Below are 18,632 nucleotides of genomic sequence, written 5' to 3'. Positions count from 1 at the left end.
CTCAAAGTTTAGGGAATGCCAAAGTAATACACATATCAACATTTAAATTTTAAAAGAAATTGAAGCCTTCAAGTTGTCCAATGAAGAATGAGGTTTGTATATTCAAAAGGTAGTGTAAAATTATAAAGAATTAAGAAAAAAACAACAAAAGAGGAGGAACTACAATTTGCTACTCTGGAACAAAAACTGGACTTTTCAAATAGCTTTTATCCAGAAAATAAAAACAACTAATAGCAGCCAGAGTTTTTAATACTACTCCTAAAAAAATAAATTAAAAAAAGAATTTAAATTTTACATCCAGTTTCAGATTAATTTGAGAATAAATACCTGCCTAGCAGCTGTTTTGTAAAATGTTACTATAGGAAAAAGAAACTAAGCATATCATTTTCTTATTTCTAACAAAAATAATATGTAGAAAACACACGTCCAGTTTCTTTTACATTGAAAGACTTTAGTATCACGTGTTAACAGGAGGCACTGCTGGTGGAAGACCCTAAAGAATAATGTACACCACAGCCCTCAGCTTTACAGGTCATAAGTCACCCAAATAGCATGTTTTTTGTTGTGGATGGGTCTGACTTGAAGAGCAACAGAACAGTGTCTCTAATCATTATATTCAAGATCTCAAGACTCATATCTAATAATGACAAGACTTTTCATTGCACAAGAGATACATGATATTCTGAGCTTTGTACCTTCACACAAATTCTGAAGGCAAGATCATTTATAAAACTAGTAGGCAAATGTATAACATTTTTAAATAGTAAAAACTCATGGTAAATATCTCCCACACCAAAGTATTAGCATATATTATACTCTGGTCACCATATATATATGTATATTAGTTTCACTATTAGAAAGCAGAATCTTAAATACCTTAGGCAAAAGTTACGTAAACAATTCAAGTCTGCTTGGGATTTGAATACTCACTTAATGAGAGGCTCTTAGTTCCACACATAAAATCAAATTAATAGTAATATATTCCAATGATTGCTTAAAGTGAATCTTCACAGAGTAACATTTTACAAAAGTTGCTATATGATATAGTCACATACAACAAAATCAAGTTTAGCACTGTACTTCATATTTGCCAGAACATATTCTACTTTCTTAAGTGTAAAACTGCCATTACAGATAAAGGATTAAAGTGCTAATTTTTCTTTTTAAAAAATTTCCACAATCAGCAAAATTGCCTAATTTTATTAGTGCTGTTAGTTCCTATGTGATCTTTTAAAATAATTTTTCCCCAAGTACCAAAAATGCCTTTTTCCCAATTTGAAATTTTTTATTCTTACTGACTTAAGGGGGAATATTCCTTTGGTTGTTAAATACAACAAAATCACAAAACCATGAGAAACTAAAATGTTAAAAAGGTTCCTATTTAATACTATACCTTAAACGTCCAAACCTTCACTAAAAGCTAGAAAGCAAAATTCCTCACAAATGTCTCAGCTTGCTGTAAAAACAGCAGCTAAGTCTCATGAGAAAAATCTTATTATGTAAACATCAAGAACTTTGAAGTGTCAAACACTACAGCAAAATCCAATCCCAGCTTGAAAAACAAAATGAAACAAAAAAACCTACCCTAAATTAAGATCATACGAAAAAGCCTAATGTGAAAGTCTAAGCATTTTAGGAAGCTTGAGAGACACTTGCAGACAAGTGCACTCAAGATCCACTAACATGCAACTTATCCACAGATAGATGATGCTCATTTCACTGCTGGTTTTTCATCAATTCTTGCTTCAGAACAAACAGCCATAAATCACACATGCCTAACCCCTATCATATATTTTTGTCACTAAGAAAGAATTGGGGGTTGGAGGGTAGCTCAGTGGTAGAGCAAGTGCTTAGCATATACCAAGTCCTGGGTTTAAGCCCCAGCCCCACTAAGGGCAAAAAAAAAAAAAATTAATAAACTGAAGAAGGGTCTGAGTCATTTAAGTCTATCCGAAGACAACAGAGCAATTACTTTCAAATGGCAAGTCTAAGAAAGGTTAATTTATCCCTATTTACATTAATGAAATAAATCTACATGCAAATAAAACTGAAACTCCTCTAATAACTTACATTTCATACATTTCACCAATGGTGTATAAAAAGTGTAGAAGCTCTACCTAACTTCATCTAGATGATTTAAATTTGTTACTGGAACTTAAATTCATGAGGGATTAATTCCCTGGGCAGATAATAAAATGCAACAAATAGGGGCATCACTAAATGGTTAAACTAACAAAGTCATTACCTACCAGAGCCAATGAACCTCATAATCACAGTGAGGTTACTAATGACTAACAGCTGACATTATGAATGGGAAGGCTTAAAGGGAATGGACTAGCAAAGTCATTTGGTACAAGACAGAATAGACATGTAATGTTTCTCATCATCTGGCCTGTAATGCTGATATAACTATCCAAATGACCCTGGCAGAAAAAAAGGAGAAGAGAGCTACAATACAAAATTGTTAATACTATTGTTTAAATTCTTAATCCTAAAACTTCAACAACTCAAATTGAAAACATAGCTAAAGACTATGTAGATGACTAATTTCAGTTCTTGCCACTTAAGTAGACTCCAAAATTGCAAGCGTACTAAAAGCAGTAAACAGCCTAGCAAGCTGTGGCTCACTCCTATAATCCTAGTAACTCAGAAAGCTGAAATCTAAGGATCTCAGTTCTAACCCAGTCTGGGCAGACAAATCCACAAGACTCTTATCTCCAAAAAGCTGAAACTAGAGGCATGGCTCAAGCAGTAGAGTTCCAGCATGAGGGGAAAAAACCAAGTGAGAGTGCAAAGCCCTGAGTTCAAGCCTCAGTATGTACACACATACACACACACATATATACACACATACACACACACATATATACACACATACACACACACACTTGGCAAGTGTCTACCAAAATTAAAACATATGACCTAATTAAAGGATTCTTTGGGATGATTACTCCAAACTAAACAAATGTTTACATGTTTTCTACCCATCACACAGAAAAAAGATCCTACCTGTATCATCTCTCTTGGTAACCCCTAAACTTAGCACAAAGTCAGCACTATATGTATAGATATTTTTCCCCCATATCTTTCAGCCAAAAATATGAGTGAAAGCCTAAAATTTCTCAAGATGAAACAGTCTACACAAGAAAGTTTTAATAAAAAAGCTGACAAGTGATTTTGCTTTATGCTTGGATATTCACCATAGTATGGTCATGTAGAACACAACAGTTCAGGTAACTGACTTTTTTCATTTATTGATTCAAGGAAACCAATTAATTTTAATAAATACTCCAACCCATGCCTTCTGATCTATTTTAGGGTGAATACTGGTTTTAAAAAAGTAAAATGGCACTAAAATTGGTTTGATTATAATCATGAGAACTGATAATAGTAATTATTGGATAGATTCTTTGGAGCAATCAACTTCATAATGGCTTTTTCCCTCCATACTGGAGAGTAGAGCCCTACATTCCAGCCAGCTACAGAGCATCTAGATAGTGCCTATGCTACCTACTATTCACATGGTCCAGCCACGGAATATAGTGGATTTGGCATAAATCTATCATCAGTCCTTCACTGATGGCAAAGCAATGATATCTCCAAACATGAAGGATTTCGTTAAACTGCCAACAGCAACCAGAGATGTTTCTCTAGTACAGGCAGCCTGAATGCAATTTAAGTACATATTGTTAAAAACTTCCTTTGTACTATAATTTACTACTGGATTATATGAACTACTTAGAAGACACATGCTATGGAATAAATAAGCCCACTCAAAAATTTATAAATGATGCAAGGACAAAAAAATCCATATCCACTAAAACTACATTTTCCTATGACCAACTTCAAGCCTGATAAATAGGACAATAGATAAAATGAAATACTGTAAAACTACACCATGAAGAATATTTCTACAAGTGGAATTAAACTGGGACAGAAAGGATCTGCTTTCACTAATTATCGGCCCAATTTCCCAGATGCTATTTCATGTGCAAACCACTTCTCAAACATCTTCCCAGCTGGGCATCCGTGGCTGATGCCTATAATCCCAGCTACTCAGGAGGCTAAGATCTGAGGACTGAAATTCAAAGCCAGCCCAGGTAAGAAAGTCCTTCAGAATTTTATCTCCAATTAATCCCCCCAAAAAGCCAGAAATGGAATGGTGGCTCAAGAATTAAAATGCTAGCTTGAGTTAAAAAACAAAACAAACAAACAAACAAAAAAAATAAAAACTAAGGCATAGTGCCCAGGCCCTGAGTTCAAACCCAGGACCAACACACACACACACAAAAACAAAAACATCTATCTGTTGCTATGTCATTCATTTTGAGAAGATATAATTCTAGTGTATATCTTCTTCAAAATTTGGTTTAGAGAGTCTCCATTATTTCCAGACAAAATACATACAAATAAAATGTATTATGATCTTTTCAATACCTCTTCAGTCGATAAACACCCTGAATGTGGGCACGGTGCAGTCATTATGTAGAGAAAATGAAAATGCACCATCTACCAGTGTCACACATGAAAATGCAACATATGAATGGATGAGCTCTGATTATAAAACAATAAATGATACAATCACAATTTTAGAATCTAATACTATTCTTAAGTGTAATTCAGTAGTGAAACACCATGTTCTATAGGGCTTTGATAGCAATACAGCAAACATGTAAAGTCACAATATTCAATATCTGATATATAATTATTGCTAAACTACCCTGCATTTCTTGTCAGGTATGTTTATAATTGTGTCTATCACAATTTTTGGATTGTACTGGAACAGCTATTTATAGAAATTTTATCAGTGCTCACACAAAAGGAAGACTTATATAAAACTGCACATAAATGCTCTGCATTTGAACAGTAAGAAGCTATAACTTGAATGCATTCAGACCTGTAGCAGGCTGTTGCTGCTGTGTAAGTGTTGCAGCCATGGCAACGGCTGCTGCATTTGGCATGGTGCTGAAAGGGGTGGGTCCAGTAGTAACTCTGGGTGCATTCTGCCACTTCTTAGCTTCTGTTCGCCTGGCTTCAAAAACATCTACAGCATCTCCCAAGAACATTTTCCGGTAGCCAAGGTACTGTTCCTTGAGCACCTAAAGAAGTAGGGAAAAAAAAACCTTAGGTTTTTTTTGATGGTAACAAGTAAATGCACCAAGCAGAGATAAGTTCCCAAATATAGTACCTCTATTATTTATATGGTAGTGAATTGTAAATTAGAGGGCAAGTAATATATATTGATTCAAGAAGTCTTGAGTGTGAGAGTAGCACCAGGGCTCCCTATTTTTGTCATATTTATCTTACAAAATGCCACCTCACATATACTGGGTTATTTACCACAAATTAGCTAAACTTTTAGATAAGCAGAGTAGTATTAAGTATTAATTTCATGAAATTTTCTCTCAAATACATACCTTTTCATAACTTTTAGACCGAAAGCCAGCATTAAATATAGACTTGTTAAATGTTTTCTATAAAAAGCTAGGTGACATGCTAAAGTACACAGAGGGAAGGTGGAGGGCATAATAAAAGCCCACTCTTTATAGTACTGTTTCATTATTATTCAATGAAGATGGTTGAGCTAGCATAACTAAGGGCAGAAAAATGACCAAGTTATCCAATGTAACATAGATGATAACAGAAATTATCTAATTAGGTGAACAGAAGCTAAGAAGTGGCAGAATGCACCCAGAGTTACTACTGGACTCACCCTTTCAGCACTAATGAACTAATTTCGCATTAGTTATTGTACATGTTAAGATTTTGCCTGATTATACTGACCTAGATATAATTTTAAGACAATGAACTCAAGAAAGAATATTAAGAATGTTCAATGTAATTAAAGTAAACATAGGGCTGGGAAGGTGGCTCAGTGGTAGAGCACTTGCCTTGCATGCATGAGGCCCTGGGTTCCATTCCTCAACACCAGATAAGCAAAAAAATAAAAAGCCGGAAGTGTGCTATGGCTCAAGTGGTAGAGCGCTAGCCTTGAGCTGAAGAGCTGAGGGACAGCGCCTAGGCCCAGAGTTCAGGCCCCATGACTGGACTCAAAAAATAAAAAATAAAATAAAGTAGACATAAAAAAAAACAAAACACCTGAATGAATTCCAAGCAAGGGAAAAGAAATACCAGGGCAATGCAAGACAATAAAGATGAATTCGATAAAGATATAGAATATGTGAAAAATGAAATTTAAAACTCTGGAAATGAAAAACCGAGTAACTTGAAAATTAGGTTGAAAAGCTAGCTAATACACTAAATAAAACTGAACATAAATATCAGGGCTTGAAAATAAGATAGATGATTTAGAACATTCAGATAAACATAAAGAAAAATAATAAAGTATGAGTACAACATGAAAGACACTGAGACATAACTAAAAGATCAAACTTATAACTCATAAGCATAGGAAAAAAAGAAGTACAAGCTAAAGGCATAGAAAATATATTCAATAAAGTAACAGAAAATTTCCCAAATCTTAAGAGATAGTCATCCAAATACAGAAGGCTTTTAGGATACCAAATAGACAAATAGGAAAGAACTTCTGTAAGACACAGTATACTCAAAATATGAAGAATATGCTATATATACATATATATTATATACAGATATATGTATATATGTATGTACATATATAGAATTCTTTTAAATTGGCAATTAGTTGTACAAGGAGGCTCACACCTGTAATCCTAGCTACTCAGGAAGCCAAGGTTTGAGGATGCTGATTCAAAGCCAGTCTGGGCAGGAAAAAAGTTTGGTGGAAGTGTGGCTCAAGTATAAAAGAATGCAAGCTTTGAGCAAAAAACCCAAGTGTGAGCATGAGGCCCTGACTTCAAGCCCCAGTACCAGCATACATAACATACCCATAAAAAAGAAGTAACTCTGAAAGTCAGAATGGCATGAAATTATGTATTCCAAAGCATGAAAGAAAGTAACTGTCACCCTAGACTGTTATATCTGATTAAAAAAGCAATAACAACAAAAAATCCTAGCTGGGTGGCAGTGGCTCACGCCTGTAATCCTAGCTACTCAGGTGGCTGAGATCTGAGGATCACAGTTCAAAGCCAGCTGGGGCAGAAAAGTCCCTAGATTCTTTTTTGTTGTTGGTTGTGGGGCTTGAACTCTGGGCCTGGGCACTGTCCCTCAGCTCTTCAACTCAAGGATAGCGCTCTACCACTTAAGCCACGGCGGCACTTCCAGTTTTCTGAATGCTTTATTGGAGATAAGAGTCTCACAGACTTTCCTGCCCAGTTTTGAACTGGGCAGGAAGCATAAAAAAAAATTAGTGGCCTTCTATACAATAACAATCGACTGAAGAAAGAACTGGTCGCCGGTGGCTCACACCTGTAATTCTAGCTACTAAGGAGGCTGAAAGCCAGCCCAGGCAGGAAAGTCCCTGAGACTCTTATCTCCAATAACCCAGCAGAAAACCAGAAGTGGTGCTGTGACTCAAGTGGTAGAGCACTAGCCTTGAGCTGAAGAGCTGAGGGACAGCATGCAAGCCCAGAGTTCAAGCCCCCAAAATGACAAAAATAAATAAATAAAATCCAATACTTAAGGAGTAAACTTAATTAAGGAGGTGTAAGACTTCTATGATGAAAACCATAAAACCGTCAAGAAAGATAATGAAGACTCTAGAAGATGGAAAACTGCAATGTTCAAGGAGCAGCAGAACTAAAACAAAGGACAAATTGATAGTGAGGAAATCTTGGAATGAACTAGCATTCAGGCTTTTCCTATGATATAAAGCTTTTTTAAACATTTGTCCCTGGTCCTGGGGCTTGAACAGAAGGCCTGGGGTCTATGTCTGAGCTTTGTGCTCAAGGGCACCACCGTCACTTAAGCCACAGCTCTACTCTGGGCTTTTTGATGGCTAATTGAAGATAAGAGTCTCATGGACTCTCTCCTCTTTTGAACCTTCATATTCAGATCTCAGCCTCCTGAGAATTACAGGCATGAGCCCCTTGTACCCAGCTTAAGGCTTTTTTTTAATTGTCAATTAGGTGTACAAGGAGCTTTCATTTCAAAAAGTCCATTTATGAATATGATCCTTCTTGATTCTCCTCCTCCCCTCCCTATTCTCCAACCAGGCTCACCAACCTGCTATGTTCCATTCTACATGTGTACATAAAGTATTTTGTGTATATTTACCCTCCTCGCTCTAATAACTATACTCAACAACAACAAATGTTTCAACTTCCTAACATTTTTTTGTTAAAGTAAATGTGATATAAAAGGGTTTTTTTCATGGTAAGGGAATCATCAAAGACTTTAGACATAGGGCTGAAGATGTGGTTTAGTGGTAGAGTGCTTGTCTAGCATGCATGAAGCCCTGGGTTCAATTCCTCAGTACCACATAGACAGAAAAAAAAACAGAAGTGGCATAGCGGCTCAAGTGATAGAGTGCTTGCCTTGAGCAAAAGAAGCTCAAGGACAGTACCTAGGCTCTCAGTTCAAGCCCCAGGACTGGCAAAAAATAATAATAAAACTAAACAACAAATACTTTAGACATAACAAAGTAACACTACTAAAAAAGTCTCAGCTTCAACAAATTTCTCTGGCCCTATATGAGAAATCAAACTACTTTCTTCAATCTTGCTGGGGAATAAATGGTGACACTAATAATGAAAATTTAAGCCAGGCACTGGTGGCTCATGCCTAGCTACTCCTAGCTACTCAGATGGCTGAGATCTCAGGACCAAGGTTCATAGACAGCCTGGACAGGAAAATCCCTAAGATTCTTATCTCCAATTAACCACCAGAAAACCAGAAGTGAAGCTGTGGCTCAAAGTGTGAGTTTGTGAGCTCAGGCTGTGAATTCAAGGACCACAACCAACAAAATAAATAAATAAATAATAATTTAAAAAAATGAAAAATATTTAAGAGTACCATCATCCCTTTATAGAGTGGTCTGTACTTAATGTTCCAAAACTTCAAAACGAGTAACTGGACATTCTAAAAACTAAAAGTTGGGAAAGTAAGGAGGCAGAAGTAGGTGTGCAATGTGAAGAAAACATTGTTGCTGAGCTTCCCCCATCTATCTTCTACTTTTGCACATTCACATATAAAGTATCACACAGATTTTAGTCCTCCTTCAGATGCATAGTAAGATCTGAGGAGCAGGGCTCAAAGTTACCCTGGGCAGGAAACCTCATGAGACTCTTCTCTCTAATTAAGCACAAAAAAAGAGACAGAAGTAGAGCTGTAAGAATGCTAGCAGAAACACTCAGGGACAGAGCCCATGCTCTGAGTTCTAGGCCCAGGACCAGCACAAAACAAAACCAAGAGAAGAGATAAAACATTCAGGTTACCAGGCACCAGTGACTCATAGCTATAATTCTAGCTACTCAGAAGGCTAAGATTTGAGGATCAGGGCTCAAAGCCAGCCCAGGAAGTAAAGTCAGAGAGACTCTTATCTTCAATTAACCACCAGAAAACCGGAAGTGGTGCTGTGCCTCAAGTGGTAGAGCACTAGCCTTTAGCTAAAGAGCTCAGGGACAGCATTCAGGCCCACATTTCAAGCCCCACAACCAACCCCCTCTCTCCCCCACAAAAAAATTCAGGTTATGTTTATTATGTTTTATAAAAATCTCATGTTACCAAATAACATATGTTTTTCCAACTGCAGAGTAGAAAGCCTACAAGTGTGTACTTAACATCTAGGGTGCGCTTTACTCCACAGGAAAGCGAAATTCTGCTCTGAGAGAGAACTGTTTCAACAAACTGATATGGACCCTCATGGCTTGAGTGAGGTGGGAGCTCCTTATATGTATGTACATATATAGAATTCTTTTAAATTGGCAATTAGTTGTACAAGGAGGCTCACACCTGTAATCCTAGCTACTCAGGAGGCTGAGATCTGAGGATCGCAGTTCAAAGCCAGCCCGGGCAGGAGACACCATGAGACTCCTATCTCCAATAAACCACCAGAAAACCGGAAGTGGCACTGTAGCTCAAGTGGTAGAGCGCTCGCCTTGAGCTGAAGAGCTGAGGGACAGCGTCCAGGCCCAAGTTCAAGCCCCACAACCGACAAAAAAAAATAAATAAATAAACAAACCTAAGACAGACTTTAAAGTGACAATCTATGTTCATCTTTTTTTTTTTTTGGGTCCAGTCGTGGGGCCTGAACTCTGAGCCTGGGCGCTGTCCCTCAGCTCTTCCACTCAAGGCTAGCACTCTACCACTTGAGCCACAGCGCCACTTCCGGCTTTTTTCTTTTTGCTTATGTGGTGCTGAGGAATCGAACCCAGGGCCTCAGGCCTGCGAGGCAGGTGCTCTACTACTGAGCCACCTTCCCAGCCCCATCTATTTTCATCTTTACCAAATTAAAACAATGTTTATTACAGACTGATTAGGTTTCCAAGAAAATCTAATAAAAATTCATAAAATTTTGGCTTAAAGTTTCAAATTTGTAAAAGCAAAAGGCTTAAAATGTGCTATCATTTAAAAATGATCCTATTTAAATGGTTAACTTCTAAAATATTGATAAGCTCAATTAAAAATTGTTCTATACAATTTTTTCATACTTGCTTTTAGCTGCTTTGAATTCTAAAGAATTTCCTGAACCATGGATAAGAATGTATACTTGCTTATGTGGAAAAAGTGTATTTCTGCTTGATTATGTAAAAAAATATACTTCAAACTAACAATAATACTTGAGGATAAAAATAGTTTTGGTTTGGAGGTATGGCTTAAGTAGTGAAGCACCTAGCAAGTACAAAGCCCCAAATTCAAACCTTAGTAACTAAAAAAAAAAAAAAGGGATAAATTACACATTTAATAAGTACTAAGTGCTCCCTGTATTTAGATCAAAGAAAGGAAGTTGAAGGAATGACTCAAGTAATAGAGTACTACTAAAGCAAGTAAGCTAAACAAATATGAGGGGCTGGGAAGGTGGCTCAGTGGTAGAGTGCTTGCCTTGCATGCATGAGGCTCTGGGTTCTATGCTTCCGCACCACATAAGCAGAAAAAGCTGGAAGTGGCGCTGTGGCTCAAGTGGTAGAGTGCTACTTGAGCTGAAGAGCTGAGGGACAGCGCCCAGGCCCAGAATTCAGGCCCCACGACCGGACCAAAAAAAAAAAAAACCAAAAAACAAATATGAGGCCCTGAGTTCAAACACTAGTACTTCTAAAACCAGTAACAGTAACAGAACAAAGAAATGTTATAAGCAAATTTTTAATGCTATGGCCAACATACATTTAAAATACCTATCATATTAATTTGGTACAAAAGGTTTTGCTAGGAATGTTTATTTTCTGCAGTGCTATTTATAGTGGTGAAGAGATGGAAACAATATGAATATCTAACAGAGGATGAGTAAAACAAATACTGATTCCTAATGTACAGACTATATTGGGCACTTGGATCTTTTTGAAAAACGGACCTTTATCAAAGGCTGTAAATCTTAGTCTTTTCACTGACATGTAATTTGAACTATTTCTGTATTAAGCATAACCATATGTATTCCCAAATGAACACTTGGATCTCGACATCCAGATGTATGTATTGACAATGAACGCTTACCTTAACATTTTCATGAATAGACTGAAGTTGTGCAGCTAAAGCTACAAATGTTTGATAAATTTTCTGCATAGCCATTGATAAATCTATAAAAGAAAATTTTATTGTAAAACAAATATAACCATTTTATTTTTCTACTACTTTTGGTATAGTTAATTTGTAGGAAAAAAAACCTCCATCTATGTTCCCATACTTGAAAAGCTGACAGATAAAGTAGATTAAGAGAAGGACATCTGTATCAGTAATCTGAGAAGGGGCAGGCCTAAGACTTGCCCTCTTCATAACAGTAACCACTCATAGTGCAATATTTTGTATTTACAGGGAAATCAAAGACTTTTAAGGGAATTTTCTTACAATAGCTTAAGAGAGCCACTAGTATATACCTTCTATACAATGAGTCTGGTCTCTTTCTTACCATTAAAATAGTATTATCACAAAGCAATTCCATAGTAAGCATGTTACCTTGAGGAGTTATATGTGAATTATTTGCTTGTGTGGCAAGATGGTTTTCTAGTTCTTCAATCTGCTGTCTATACTGCTGAAGCTGTACCTCAAATTGCTGAACCAAGATTCTGAAATAACTACAAAAATACATTTTAAAAGTCAGATAAAAACTTTAAAAACAATGTTCTCTTTATATTCAAAATACCAAATAAATACATGCATTCTTTTGAATGTGGCCTTTAAATCCTTTTTTGAAAAAAAATTTTATTGTCAAGGTGATGTACAGAGGGGTTACAGTTACATAAGGTAGTAAGTACATTCCTTGTGAACTTATTACCCCCTACCTCACTTTTCTACTGCTTTCTCTCCCTCCCCCCCTAAATAAGTTTGATATATAATTCACAAATTATGGAAGAAAAACAAATGAAGGGCTGGGAAGGTGGCTCAGTGGTAGAGTGCTTGCCTTGCATGCCTGAGGCCCTGGGTTCGATTCCTCAGCACCACATAAGCAAAAACAAAAAAGTCGGAAGTGGCGCTGTGGCTCAAGTGATAGAGCACTAGCCTTGAGCTGAAGAGCTGAGGGACAGCACCCAGGCCGAGTTCAGGCCCCATGACCGACACCCCCCCCCCAAAAAAAAAAGAAAAAGAAAAACAAATGAAGAGAAGAAGGGAGGGATTGCTTTAGGAGGGTTGAGGAAAATTGTTGAAAGGTGTGGTATCAATCAAGGTGCATTGTACTCAAACTGATTTGTGAAATGGTACAACTACTTAAAGATAAAATAACTTAGAGATCACATCACGGAAGTAAAAACTTAGAAACACTGTAAGTTAACATCCTATCATTATTTTCAACATGGGACACAAATCTAAATTAATGGATATAATACTAAATAACTTAATAGTCTTTAAAAGTAACAGGTCACCCCAAATAAGGAAGGACTCAATAAATATTACAGATAGGAGTTTAAGAAGAAATTACAGAGATGCAATGTGAACCCTCAACAGGATCCTGGATCTGAAAAAGCACACTGGTGTAAACAGCTGTAAAGTTTCAGTAAGTTCAATGTTTTAATCAGTAACACTGTACCAATGTTAATTTCCTCCTGTGATAACTACAGTTACATATTAACACCATGGAAAAGAAAGCAAGGAAAGGTATGAAAGGAAATACTATCTTTACAATTTTTTGTAAGTCTAAAATAATCAGATTTTATAACCAAATACTTACAGTTCTTATAGTAATAAGAGGAATGTGAGTATTTTCTATAAGAAATAAGCAACTTTGAAAGCTTTTAGAGAAAGTAGCACTGCTGTCAGTGTGAGGAACAAGTCAGAGGAAGTATAGTGCAAGCACATAACATATTGATCTGAGTAAGGTAACAGGAGTTCCATTGTAGGTTTCCTTATTTTGGTTAATTATACTAGGACATTAGCAATTATCCCAATTTTTAAGAAAAACACACTAAAATACTTGTAAACTGTTTTGAAGGAAAAATGTATACAGAGAACAAGAAACAAAACATGGTAAGAATGTGAATACATAAAGGACCTAGATGAAATCCACACAGGAAACTTTTGTGCTATTCTTGAGACTTTTACGTCCCATATAGTAGCATAATAAAAAGCTAAAAGGAAAAAAACACAGCCAGGAATCCAACAGACAAACTAACCACTCACCTCCTGTATGCCTCTGTATTCTTACCACCACCCTGCAGTAACAGCTGTGGAGGTTTTGTGAATACAGTAACTGGAGGTCGGCATGGACAGTACCGAGTAAACTGTTCCACAATTGGTAAGCATCAAGTACATACCAGCTATCAAAATGATTCAAAGTTCAGATCTCAGCCTTCCTTATCCTTCAGTAAAATGGGAATAACAACCTACTGCCTTAGGGTTCTTAGAAGAAATAAATTTAAAAGGCCATGTAAAATTCATATTAATACAGCCTGTCCACAAAGTAAACTAGAAATATGTAGCTTGTATATTACTATTGTTCTGCTTTCTCTCTTTTAAAAATCTTGTAGTACAGGGGTCTGAACTCAGGTACCTGTGCTTGCTAGGCAGATGCTCAATCGTCTGAGCCTTAGCCCATTATGCTTTCTTATAATTAGAAACATTTGTTTTGAAAAATCTAGTAACTTACTCAGCAGGAGCTGTATTTTCATGTTGAAGTCCAGGTGGTGTTTTCTGTGTTCTTAAAGCTATTTCAGCATTCTTTAATTCCTAATGTATCAGAGGTTAAAAAAAAAAAAGGTAGTTAAGAGCTAATTGAAAATACTGTTTCTGGACAGAGATTTCAAGCAATACCAGCTGGAGGTTCATGCTTCCCTAAGAGATAGGTGAAGCTCTTTATAAATTATTCAAGTTTCTTTCGGAAGAAGACAAACTTTTAACTAATTTTATTATAAAATCTTAATAAACTGCTGATATATTTAAAGAACTATGAGTAGAATTCTGTGCAATTCATGAACTTAACTGTACAGAATTCTAATTGAAAAAATCTATGCTACAACTTAATATACTAATGTATATTAGTAGAAACAATAAAGTAAGCTGATGTTGGCAACAATATTTGGATGCTTATAATACTTCAAGGCCTATGATGAAGGCTTTATTGGTTACACCTCAATAATAGCCCTATAAAGTACATAATGTTTCTTTTCTTATAAAGAAATATAGTTACAACTTTGGTGGGGGGGAGGGCTGGGGGGAGAGTGGAGGAGGATGGGATGGGAAGGGGAAATAAAGGAGGAGGCTACAATGCTTGATAAGAAATGTACTCATTATCTTGTCCATGTAATTGCAACCCCTCTGTACAGTATTTTCACAATAAAAAAAAAAACACAACCAGACTGGTCAGACTGGTATTTTAAAAGCTTACATAAAGGGGCTGGAAGGTGGCTCAGTGGTAGAGTGCTTGCCTTGCATGCAGAGCTGAGGGGCGGCACCGAGGCTCAGAGTTCAGCCGCTACGACTGACCCCCCCTTCCTCCCCAAAAAAATGAGAAAAAGAAAAAGCTTACATATCAAACAATTTTCTACCATTATTCCACAGTGCCGTTTCTGTCTTGTACCCAATCATTTTGTGATACTAATATTACTTTACTTCCTTAAATCCTACTTTCCTATCTTTTCACTGCTTTTCAACCTCTAATTTAGTCTCTTTTTCAACATCTATTCTTTTTTGTGTGTGCTGGTCCTGAGGCTTGAACTCAGGGCCTGGGTGCTGTCCTGAACCAGGATAGCTCTCTACCACTTGGCTATAGGTCCACCTGGGGTTCTTCTGTGGGGGTAATTAGAGATAAGTCTTAAGGATTTCCCTGCCTGCGCAGGCTTCGAAATTGTGATTTTTTTTGGGGGGGTCCGGTTGTGGGGCCTGAACTCTGGGCCTGGGCACTGTCCCTCAGCTCTTCAGCTCAAGGCTAGTGCCCTACCACTGGAGCCACAGCGCCACTTCCAGCTTTTTCCTTTTTGCTTATGTGGTGCTGAGGAATTGAACCCAGGGCCTCAGGCATGCAAGGCAAGCACTCTACCACTGAGCCAACTTCCCAGCCCCAAAATTGTGATCTTTATTATATCTCAGCTAGGACTATAGGCATGAGCTACCAGCACCATGTCTCTGCATTTCCTTTTTACTATTAAACTGTTACTTGCATGCAAATGCCCTGGAAAGGTCTGGATCATCAAACATGAATTTTGCCAAATCTAGACTCTGACACTGCAGCAAAGTAAAGCAGTCCTACGTCATACTGCTGTTTTTTTGCCCATTATCTGTTTTTCAAGATTGAACATAGAGGTATCATTCTCTATATTGTAAGAACACCATCATGAACACTCAGTCTGTTTTCTTCTTCTGTAACAGATCAATTTAGCCACTCAAGAAACAAAACAGCTAAGGGCATAACTGTAGAGTTGGGAGTACCAGGTCTGAATCCAGACTTCTCAACTTACTGACATAGTTCTCTATTTTTTTTTATATATACTGAAGATAAGAGTATCCACCTCAAAGAGCTGCCGTGAAAACTGAACAAGGTTAATAGATGAAAGTTGCTTAGGATACTGATTCATACAGTAATATTTAATAAAACAAGTAACATTATATGAATGATCGATCTAGTTTTCTTGTAGTACATGTGTATCAAAGTTTACAATTACACAATCCCGATTCTCATCTTACAAAAAAAAGAAGTACAAAGCATCCTACGGTAAAATGACTAGGTTGGCATACCTGAGCAGTTTCTACTTTCAATTTGTCAATATTGAGGGTGTTTCTCTGCAGTCCACTGGCAGCCAATGACAGAAGCTGCTTTAGGGCTTTAATATCCTCCTGGACTTTAAGCATTGCTTTTGAAGACATTCTACTAATTTCTTCTTGGACCTGTTTTTGTTCCTTCACAAATTTCCTAAAATAGTAAACAAAACTGAACTTAAGTATATTAAGAAACAAAAACTAAGAATTCACCTATAATTCACATAGTTATTTTTAATAGAATGGTAGTTAAATAATCCTTATTTTTATGTTTTTATTTTTTATTTATTTTTGGGTCCGGTCGTGGGGCCTGAACTCTGGGACTGGGCACGGTCCCTCAACTCTTCAGCTCAAGGCTAGTGCTCTACCACTTGAGCCACAGCGCCACTTCCGGCTTTTTATTTTGCTTATGTGGTGCTGAGGAATCGAACCCAGGGCCTCAGGCTTGCAAGGCAAGCACTCTACCACTGAGCCACCTTCCCAGCTCCTATTTTTATGTTTTTAAAAGCAATAAATTTTAACCCAAGTTAAAATGTGGAGGAGGAAGAAATGTTTCCCCTAAAATAGATTACAGAATTCTCCCAAACATAATTATCTAATTCCATTTGATACTCACTGTAGATTTTCTACATCCTGGCAGATGACAGGAGGGAGATTTTCATCCTTCAGGGCTTTACTATCCCTAAGAAAGAAGTAACAGATGCATAAAGACCAACAGACTCTTAAAAAGCTGAAGGTGAGTTTTCTAAGAGTATGTGTTAAAATATAAGAAACTACAATTTTTTCCATTTATACTTTTTTTGGATGACTTCAAAACTTCTCTATAAAAGAAAAAAGCTATATACTTCCTAACTTAAATAATTTTAGCAATTTATTTGACACTAAGATTTCTAAAATGACTTGGTGTCTGTTGTAAGCACATTTGAAAACAACTAAATGCCTAACATCAGAAAATACTACATATTGAATGTGATGCTTAACTGCTTGCTCTGGCTAAAGGATTCTACAAGGATTCTTTAACTGATATTTTTAATTTGAAAATATTAAAGCAGAGCTGGAAAGGTGGCTCAGTGGTAGAGTGATTGCCTCATATGCATGAGGCCCTGGGTTCAATTCCTCAGCACCACATAAACAGAAAAGGCCAGAAGTGGCACTGAGGCTCAAGTGGTAGAGCACTAGCCTTGAGCTGAAGAGCTCAGGGACAGCACGCAGGTCTAGAGTTCAAGCCCCACAACTGACCAAAAAAAAAAGAAGAAGAAGAAACGAAATATTAAAGCACTAATTAAATAAGCTTAATTAATTTCTATAAAACTCATAAAAGAGGTTCAAAATACTTCATTATTTTTAACTTCATTTGTTTTAACTTTCATTTGTTTTTGGAAAATAAAAATACATTTAAATGGATAACAAAGGAATCACAAATGATTAATGCAGTCAGTCAGAAACAACTAAATTCAGCTTACTGTAATGAACTAGAACTTAAGATTTTATAACCCTAGAATTTAATCTCTCAGCTGCTTCATTTAAACTTTTAAAAGTTTGGATTAGGTAAGCTCAACTTACAAATTTTATACAAACATTTCAAAATGAAAAAAATCCAAAACTGGAAAAACTTTTATTTTGTATAAGGGATATTCAACCAATATCTTTATTACCCTTAATAGGGAGCTAAAAAAATAACTCAAGTAATAGGAATTAGATGAGAAAATATAATTGGCAATAAAAATAATCATGATAACTGGAAATAAAAACAATAATCCTCTTCAAACATATGTATGAAACCATGTTCACTGAAGATGTAGGAAATAATAACAGTGTGCAGTTTATACATATAAAAATGATGCAGTAAGGCTGGCTGTGGTAGTAAGCGTATGTAATCCCAGCTGCTAGAATAGACAGAGATAAGAAAGGTTTTAAGTTTGAGGCCAGCCTTGGGAGTGAAGGGTGGGGAGGTTAATGCAGCCTTAGTTCAACAAACAAGGCAGTGTGGTGCCATTTGCTGGAATCCCAGCATAGTAGGAGGACTATGGTCCAGGGAAAGACAGTTCAGACAAAACTTTTGAAACCTTTATCTCAAAAACAAAACAAAGGAGGGGGTAACAATGCTTGACAAGAAATGTACTCATGACCTTACTGATGTAACAACCTTGCTGAGGTTACAACTTCTCTGTATAGCATCTTTAATAGACAATAAATTTTCTTTTGAAAAAGAGAGAAAAGGGGCTGAGAAGGTGGCTCAGTGGTAGAGTGCTTGCCTTACATGCATGAGGCCCTGGGTTCGATTCCTCAGCACCACATAAGCAAAAAGAAAAAAGCCGAGCCGGGCGCTGGTGGCTCACGCCTGTAATCCTAGCTACTCAGGAGGCTGAGATCTGAGGATCGCGGTTCAAAGCCAGCCCGGGCAGGAGAGACCGTGA

At 36.8% G+C, this 18,632-nt stretch overlaps 1 protein-coding gene across 3 annotated transcripts in view; it reads right to left on the bottom strand.

The window, feature by feature from the left end:
• Nupl1 (nucleoporin like 1) overlaps positions 1-18,632 on the bottom strand; it is a 60,756-nt gene that overhangs the window by 6,031 nt on the left and 36,093 nt on the right. For all 3 annotated transcript variants that reach the window (XM_013036045.1, XM_013036046.1, XM_013036047.1), the window contains 6 exons: positions 16,832-16,897; positions 16,195-16,369; positions 14,111-14,190; positions 11,986-12,104; positions 11,527-11,609; positions 4,898-5,099 (listed from right to left, as the gene is read on the bottom strand). In XM_013036045.1, the coding sequence (XP_012891499.1) occupies positions 4,898-5,099; positions 11,527-11,609; positions 11,986-12,104; positions 14,111-14,190; positions 16,195-16,369; positions 16,832-16,897 (725 nt within the window). The remainder of the gene's footprint in view (positions 1-4,897; positions 5,100-11,526; positions 11,610-11,985; positions 12,105-14,110; positions 14,191-16,194; positions 16,370-16,831; positions 16,898-18,632) is intronic.

This window comes from Dipodomys ordii, unplaced genomic scaffold, assembly GCF_000151885.1.
Source record: "Dipodomys ordii isolate 6190 unplaced genomic scaffold, Dord_2.0 Scaffold243, whole genome shotgun sequence".
Classification (NCBI taxonomy): Eukaryota; Metazoa; Chordata; class Mammalia; order Rodentia; family Heteromyidae; genus Dipodomys; species Dipodomys ordii.
This window is presented reverse-complemented; position numbering and strand designations above follow the sequence as displayed.